General features: G+C 45.4%; 1 protein-coding gene across 1 annotated transcript; it reads left to right on the top strand.

The window, feature by feature from the left end:
• Positions 1 to 1,760: 1,760 nt before the first annotated feature.
• Positions 1,761 to 4,213, top strand: LOC117554344 (alpha-1-antitrypsin homolog). The gene is made up of 5 exons (XM_034228740.1): positions 1,761 to 1,803; positions 1,970 to 2,618; positions 2,829 to 3,099; positions 3,330 to 3,477; positions 3,604 to 4,213. The coding sequence occupies exons 2-5, from the start codon at positions 1,979 to 1,981 to the stop codon at positions 3,793 to 3,795; spliced, it is 1,251 nt and encodes a 416-aa protein (XP_034084631.1). The 5' UTR covers positions 1,761 to 1,803; positions 1,970 to 1,978; the 3' UTR covers positions 3,796 to 4,213.
• Positions 4,214 to 8,713: the final 4,500 nt, after the last annotated feature.

Raw genomic sequence — 8,713 nt, 5'->3', positions numbered from 1 at the left:
CTGATTTTCTCAGAAACACCACTCACAACAACATCAATAGAGTCGGGTAGTTTTTAATCATACGAAGCCAGATTAAATTAAATAACTACTTCTCCAACCTTATAACTACATCTCCAACCTTTTACCTTTCTCCAGAGTGTAATGTGGTTCAGCGGGATTATCACCCGCTGCAGCGCTGCTCGTCCACCGGAGTTTAGTCTATTGCAGTGGCGAACCATGGCTATCACAACTGGACCTTCTGTAGACACACCCACACCCACCCCCCCGGCATTATAATGTCCGTCTTTTCACTGAATTGTCGTCTTGAAAAGGGTACTCACAACAATTCCGCAAAAACTTCATCTTCACCTGTTGCACTTGTCATTTCAACATTAAAAACAATAAAACGGCATGAATTGCTTCGTCGCATTCGTTCTAGATCCTCTGTCTCGAGCCAGTTAACTAGCGGGGAGTACCCTGGAACCGAGGGAAACTCTGAAAGAATACGCCCATTGGCTACAAATCAATTGGTTGATCAAACTGTCAGTCCAAACGTACACTCTCATTCAGTGCAACTGCCAGGGCATTCTATCAAGGATGTAGAATACCTTGGTTGAAGGATATTCTACCCAGAGACCCAGAACAAGATCTGATTGGTTGCTTTCTTTTCTAACACAAAACCACTGAAATACGTAGTGTCCGAGAAGGACAAACAAATCAACGTAACACTGTAATATTACAGATCAACAACACGGATTCGATTCTCATTTATTCATTTTATATACATTTTCAATTTTATTTATATAATTAAATAGATTTTTTTGTTTGTTTTATCTGAGTGTTCCAGGGTATCCTCTGAATACTTTGAAGGCCCTGACGGTTCGCCACTGGTCTACTGTTAACTCACGGCAGCGGCCACTGTAAAGTATTCACTGTCCGACTGTCACACAAGCAGCTGATAAATATCTCCCATCCCCATAAGTGAATGTGTTTCAGTCTGAATTGACGCTGTTTGGCATCACAACGCTGTTATGAAAGTTTCTCTGGCATTCTACAGGTGATGTTAGCATAGCAACCGAAGCTAATCAGACTATCTTACTTGTTGCTATCATATTGTGGCATAAGACGTTTTCTACAGGCACATTTTACAGGCGTAGTTTTCGTTATGATTTTACTTGTGATGGCCACATGTAGCCCATATATTGATTCCATCCGATAGCTGCAATAATACAAAACAACAGGACAATGTCTGCCTCTTCACAATGGTCAATAACAGTGAACGGATGGTAAAAATAATCAGATTCACACTAAGCCTGGATAGTGTTGCCTGACTTTATATAAGTGTGTGGTCGCGTTCTAGTCACTTTGCTCAGCGCTACTGCTTGTTACAACTTGTATTCGCTGTACTCGCCATGAACTAGTTATTGCTCAGGTTAATCTCGACCCCCTCCAATGTAAGCGTGACGTATTTGGTTCTTAGATCTTGCCGGTTGTGTCTAGAGTGCGCCATCTAGTGGGATCTACTGATATACCGGGTATTGCAGGAAAAAGGCGAAATGAATGCGGTCTTTACTATAATTTGGAGATTTTTTTTACCAATATTCGGCGGGCCGGATTAAAATGCCCAACGGGCCGTATATGGCCCGTGGGCCTTAGTTTGCCCATGCCTGGCGTAGATAGTCAGGTCAGATATCTCTTAGCACAGGACAGAGAATAGGGGCTGGCCCTGGTTAATGTTTGACCTAACTGTCAGTTGACTACCTGAGCTACTGTATAAATGGGGAAGTTTCCAGCAAACCTTCTGCAGCGAAGAGGACATTGAAGGTAAGCGTACCACTGTTGTGAAATATGCAAACTGTTTGTTGTTTAACTGAAAACTTTAGATGTGTTGGACTTATATTCATTTGTAAAAAAAAGGTTAGTGTGAAGAGCTGTTCAGAGGCTAAATCTTATCGAGCCCAACTAACCTCCTCTGATTTTCCCTGGATAGACTGTAAACATGCATGGGATCTTTGCTAGTTGTGCATTCTCAGCACTGCTGCTGGCTGCAGCCTGGGCAGACCACCACCACGACGGCCACCACCACCACCACCACGTCGCTGATGCCTCTCACAGCCACGATGGAGAGCTTAGCTGCCACAAGCTGTCCGCTCCCAATGCTGACTTTGCCTTTGCCCTTTACAAAAGCCTGAATTCCAACGCTGCTGCTGGAAAGAACATCTTCTTCTCGCCCCTGGGCATCTCCACCGCCCTGTCCATGCTGTCCACAGGGGCTGCTGGGGAAACCCACAGCCAGCTGTTCTCCAGCTTAGGCTACAGTGCTCACACCCAAGAACAGGTCAACGAGGCGTACGAGCATCTTTTCCACATGATGGGACACAGTCAGGAGGATCAGAAAATGGATGTAGGTAACGGCGTTGCCGTGCGCACTGGCTTCAATCCTCTGGAGAAGTTCCTGAAGGATATCAAGCACTACTACTCCGGTGAGATCTTCAACGTCGACTTTACCAAACCTGCTGAGGCTGCAGCTGAGATCAACAGATTCATTGCCACTAAAACCAACAATAAGATCAGAGATATGGTGAAGGACCTGGACACCGAGATGGCCATGGTGCTGATCAACTATGTCTACTTCAAAGGTAGGACACATTCCGATACAATCTGAAAGAGAGCATGCAGATAGCCAGTAGAGACGTTGTAGAGACAAAGCTTTCATATCAGTTCAGGCTCCTTGTGTAGTTTAAGGAGCTCAAACATGCCACGAAAAATTATGTAAACCAGTCTGAAAGATATCAAATTCACAGCATATATTGCAACTACAATGCATTACTTTTATGCTCCTCGTACAGGACAGTGGGTGAAACCCTTCGATGGTAACCATACACAAAAGGCAGACTTCAACGTAGACGAAAACACAAAGGTTCAGGTGGATATGATGATGAGGACAGGTCGTTTCGACTTCTATCACGACGCCGACAACCACACCACCGTCATCACGCTGCCCTACAAAGGCAACACCTCCATGATGATCGTTCTGCCTGATGAAGGCAAGATGACGGAGGTGGAGGGCTACATCAACAAAGATCACATCAAGCATTGGCATGACTCACTCTTCAGGAGGTAAGAGGGGTATTTTATTGTATTTTCAACTTCTACGGTTGTAGTATATACAGTGGCAGTGAGGTCCTTTTTTGTTTATAGGAAACCCTTGACGTGTGTTAGGCTTTACTCTGAACAGGAGTATTTGATTTGAGATTCCTTATCTTTTATGGCTCAGGTTAAGTAAACATGCTTTAAGTGAACTCTATAATCCAGTGATTGTGACACTGCTGCATTTCTGTATTCCTCAGTTCTGTAGATCTGTATATGCCAAAGTTCTCCATCTCCACTGAAGCCTCCCTGGACAGTACACTGAAAGCAATGGGGATAACCAATGCTTTTGGACAAACCGCCGATTTCTCTGGCATGTCTACCGAGGTCAAGCTCAAAGTATCAAAGGTATGATTGGCAAACATGCCTTCACATTTCTGTTGACAAGGTACTATTCTGCAAAGAACCTTTGCTCTCTACAGATATTCAAAACCTGCATGTGCTCGACATTAACTTCTGTTGGCTCTTCCACAGGTGTCCCACCAGGCTGTGCTGAGCGTGGATGAAACAGGAACAGAGGCAGCTGCCGCCACCACCATTGAAATCATGCCCATGAGCATGCCAGAAGTCCTTCGTCTCGACAGACCCTTCCTGGCCTTTATCCTGGAGCACTCGACCAAGAGCATTCTCTTCATGGGCAAGATCAACGACCCCACAGCCATGTAAAGATGCTTGGGACACTGTGTAGTAGGTTGTAGTAGCTACAGGACAATGTTACCTCAGAGTCTGAAAGCCCTGTAGAAATTCCACAAGAGCATTGGGGGATGATGAATGGAAGATAGGTTGATGAAAAAGACAACAGATGTGTCATCAATGAAAGACATGTCAGCCTATTAATCTGTTTGCAGTCGGTCAGTGGGACACATTTATTACCATCTGTCATTTAAACCTGGCTAGGTGTATAAATGTCGAAATACATAATTATATTGTTTCCATCGGACTGTTAAATATGATACAGGTAATAAAAGCATTAGTAGACATATCGCTTGAAGCATCTGCTGAAACAATGAGCCATCGTGTTATTGTGCTATTTCTGTTTTAACATGTTGATGTGAAGTGAAATAAAGACTTGTTATCAACAACGGTCAATCTCTTTAATTTGAAATCTTGAGTTCATGGATCCAAACAAAAAAATCATTACTATCAATCAATACTGTTTTATTGAGAAAGGGAACAGATTGCTTTTTTTTCATTCCCTTTCTGATGACATGAGTCAGAGTCTCAGATGATGATGAGTGTCTCTATTTCTCCCTGAAAGGTCACTGATTTCTGTTGTGTCCTGTGCTCTATGTAATAAACATTTAATGCAACGAACATTTTTAGACCCTACTGACGAGCGGTTCTTGACCTGTGTTGAGTTCACCGAGTAGACATTGTAGACATAACCTTGCCAGAAATCTCTCGTCGCAGTGAAAGAAAGAGGCCGGTCCTTGTAAATGTTTAATGGAAGTGTCAGCTAACTCTGTATCAGCTCTTTGTAATGATGACGTGTCTGCCAAACTGCATCAAAGGGGACGCTATTCATTGAAATATGAATGTGTTAGATCATTTTTTATGTCAATTTCATAGGTATCCACATTGACACTTTTATATCTTTCACCCTCTCCCAAAAGGACAGAGGGTGACCCTCTTCTTCCATCTCCCGACACACAAGGCAGACCCCACCACAATTCAAGTGGATATGAAAACGAACGGGAATCACTACAAATGTCTAGTAATGACCTGTTCATGACGTTATTAACAATATATTAATAAAAAATTAGATTGGCTATTGAAAAACCTTTTTCTAGCTTCTATAGTTTTAATTTACATAGCCTGTGTCCTCATGGTTTTAGCACACATTTCCCACCAGGCTCTGCTAAAAGTCGATAAGATTGGAACAGAATAAAATTAAATATTAGTCTGCTAATATATTTGTAGTGTCTAAAGCTCCAAATACATCATTGTATATTATCTCCAGCTGTTCTATATGGCGCATTCAATTATAAAATGGGTGCATGTATCACACTTAAAGCATCTGCTAACACATTTGGCCAACATGGGTGTTGTTGTGTGGAATGATTAATCATGAAGCAAAATATTAAGCAGTCATAAAAAGCTGTTGTAAATCTTTCAAATGTCCATTATTATTACTATCAAGCTAATTCATGTTGACTGGTGGCGAATAACATTTTCAATAATACAGACTACTGGTTTGCTACGTATTCTTTTTTCTGTGTCTTTATATGCACCACATATACAAAGCAAATTCCTTGTAGGCCCTTTGTGTAAACCAACTTAATAAAACTGATTCTGACTCTGAGACTAGAAGCTACATTATATTGTGTAAAGATTTGCTGGACCTCCAATGGCACAGGACATAGGGTTGGCAGGACCCCCGGCAGAAGAGTAGTCGGCGGGACCTCCAACGGCACAGGACATAGGGTTGGCAGGACCCCCGGCAGAAGAGTAGTCGGCGGGACCCCCAATGGGACAGGACATGGAGTTGGCAGGACTCCCAGCGGAACCTCCAACGGCACTTGAGTAGGGACTTGAATAGGGACTAGAGAAGGGACTTGAGATGGAACTCGAGAGGGAACTTGAGCGGAGACTCGAGAGGTGACTGGAGAGGGAACTCGAGAGGGAACTCGAGAGGGGACTCGAGAGGGGACTCGAGAGGGGACTAGAGAAGGAACTCGAGAGGGGACTCGAGAGGGAACTCGAGAAGAGACTCGAGAGGGGACTTGAGAGGTGACTTAAGACGGCCGGTACGCCGACAGGACTCGGGGAGCTGGCGTCGGCCGGAGAGCCAACAGGAGACGAGGTGCTGGAGTCGGACGGTATGCAGACAGGACACGAGGAGCTGGCGTCGGCCGGTACGCCGACAGGAGACGAGGGGCTGGAGTCGGCCGGTACGCCGACAGGACACGGGGAGCTGGCGTTGGCCGGAGAGCCAGTACTGGAGCCGAAACTGGAGTCGGGACCATGGCTACTGGGGCCGGTACTGAAGCCGAAACCACGGCTGCTGGGCCGGAACTGGGGCCGGAACCATGGCTGCTGGGGCCAGGACTGGGGCTGGAACCATGGCTGTGTGGGCCGGTTCTGGAGCAGGAACCATGGCTGCTGGGCATGGAACCGGAACACGGAACCATGGCTGTGTGGGATGGTACTGGAGCACGGCACCATGGCTGTGTGGGCCGGCACTGGAGCATGAAACCATGGCTGCTGGGGCCGGAACCATGGCCGCTGGGGCCAGAACTGGGGCTGGAACCATGGCTCTTGGGGCTCGGGCTGCTAGCCTGCACTTGCGACTCCTTCTCTTAGGAGCCTTTTGGAGGCTTCGTGGACCTCCGAAAGCCAGACGAGTTCCCGAGAACGGCTTCTGGACAGGAGCAGGACATGGGGAAGAAGCAGGGGTTGAATCCGGACGGAACACACCGAGACGTTTGTAGTCAGCAGGCTGGAAATCACACACCGAGAGGAAGTTCAAAATCCAGCCAGGTAAGAATTTCACCAAGCCTGGTTTCTCCATAGCCAACCGGTGCGCCTCTACCAGAGCGGCCTCCTTCTGCAGAACACTGGACGCTCCCTTCCACCAATCATAGCAGCAAGCCAAATAAAAGGAAAAATGTTGTAATTCCACCTCAAATGGATCATCTGCTCACAGACAAACGACGAACCAACACTGAACACAGGAAGAGACAAGACTAAATACAGGGAGGGGTAATCACAAGACGAGAAACAGCCGGGTAGGGGAGGAGAAACACAAGGGCCACAGGTGAACACAATCAGACAATTAGACACACCAGGGAAACTAACGACAGGGAGGAAAAACACAGGGAGAGGGACCAGACAATACACAAGGAGGAAAACAAGACAGAAGAAGTTTCTCAATACTCAAATTTCCCCTCTTCGACTCCTCGGCAGAGTCCTGCACGGGTCTGATTTTCAAGACCCGCTCCCGCCCCGCACCCGCGACGTGCAATACCGAACCCGCCCCGCTACCCGCACATATTGCCAATTAGTTCCGCAACCCGACCCGACCCGTCGGCACAAGATCCGCAACCCGACCCGAACCCGCATAGCCTATGAGCAGTGAAAACGTGCAATTATTAACACACGCATTTGCATATTTGTCTCAAAAAGCGTGGGATGTTGGTTATTTTCTCCATCTAGGATGACACCAAAAGCCTCCCAGACGTTGGATTTCGCTCTTGAGGAAGTGTTATTGAAAATGCTGTATTCTCCGCTAGAGAGCTTCACCTCAGCCATTTCGAATGTGGCGCGCACAGCAGCAGATTGATGCGCTGCAGAGGTTATGATTATGCGCGGTCCCGCGGGGGAGAGGTCTGAGGATTTAAACATTAAACTAAATTACTATTATTTTAATATATTTATTATGCAATACCCGCGACCCGACACGCATCATCTTTGTTTTACCCAGAACCGAACCTGGAAAAAAGCGTTTGAAAAAATACCACCCGCGAATCACCTTTTTTGCGGGTCACCCGTCGGGTACCCGACCCGATGCAGGGTTGCATTCCAATAGTCCATTTAGCTTAGGAACCTTCCTAACGGAGTGAAATGACCCGGAAGTACGTCACTGGCAGCCATAATAAGTGCCGTTCCAATTCTCCAAATGAAAGGAAAGGAGGTTTCAAAACTTCCTTTATAACCTCCTTTAGCTTAGGAACCACTGGACCTCCCTAACCGAAAGGAGAGGAGAAAATGCTGCCCCACAATGCATTGCAGCCGCAGCATTTGCCGTCACTCAACAGTCGGCCGTTCACGGAAAAAAACGATTATGACAGAGAAATGATATCATGAAAGTTACGGTGCTTATTAAGCATTTTAAAACGTATGTGGTAAGTTGCCAAAGTGCTTTTTTCTGAACGTTCATCAGTATTATAATCAAAAATAGAAATATGAACGTTAGTTTTTACTGAAATGATCAAATAAAGTCAACATTTCACAGTCTTTACTGAGCTGTGTGGAGTTTGTTCAACTTTTAAAAGATGTTTGAATGGTGATATACACAGTGATAGGTGTTAAGGACTAACGTTTATAATAAATACATTTGTATTGATTTTAAGATATTTTCATAGTTCATACAATCATACATATTGGGATCATTTGTATTAATGTGGACCGGAGGGAGAGGGTGACGAGCATAAGTTTCACTTTCCTTTTTTATTTCAATTCCAACTTTGGTCATGAAGAATATGTTTCTCTGTTGTCCACGTTCATAAAGCATAAAGCAACAGCATCAGAGCACGGTGCAGAGTCTCTAGATGCGTTTACAGTAGTCCCTCGTTCTTATGAAACATCCATGTTGTAGTCCGCTGTATAGAAAACTGTAGTTTCCATAGTTTCCCCACAGCAGCAGACGCACATTCATGACGTCCGCTGGCGCATCATAAACACGTCGGATAGTGAAAGTGCATTCGGATTCTCTAAAGTACCGCAGTCTCTTCTCCTAAGTCCTTTTGAATTATCCTATCTACTATCCCTTAACCCCGTGACGTTTCACTCAGAGGTCAAGGAATAGGAGATAGGGTTAGAATTTAGGAGCTGATTTTTGGATTATCGGAACGCAACCCAGGAC

This window comes from Gymnodraco acuticeps, unplaced genomic scaffold (assembly GCF_902827175.1).
Source record: "Gymnodraco acuticeps unplaced genomic scaffold, fGymAcu1.1, whole genome shotgun sequence".
NCBI lineage: Eukaryota > Metazoa > Chordata > Actinopteri > Perciformes > Bathydraconidae > Gymnodraco > Gymnodraco acuticeps.
The sequence above is the reverse complement of the archived record's forward strand: the minus strand, read 5'-3'. Positions and strand labels throughout refer to the sequence as shown.

Excerpts from the sequence above, each read along its gene's own strand:
- LOC117554344 (XM_034228740.1), top strand. The coding sequence starts at position 1,979 with ATGCATGGGATCTTTGCTAGTTGTGCATTCTCAGCACTGCTGCTGGCT. Across the intron at positions 2,619-2,828 it reads CAACTATGTCTACTTCAAAG|GACAGTGGGTGAAACCCTTC; the intron begins GTAGGACACATT and ends CTCCTCGTACAG. Across the intron at positions 3,478-3,603 it reads TCAAGCTCAAAGTATCAAAG|GTGTCCCACCAGGCTGTGCT; the intron begins GTATGATTGGCA and ends GCTCTTCCACAG.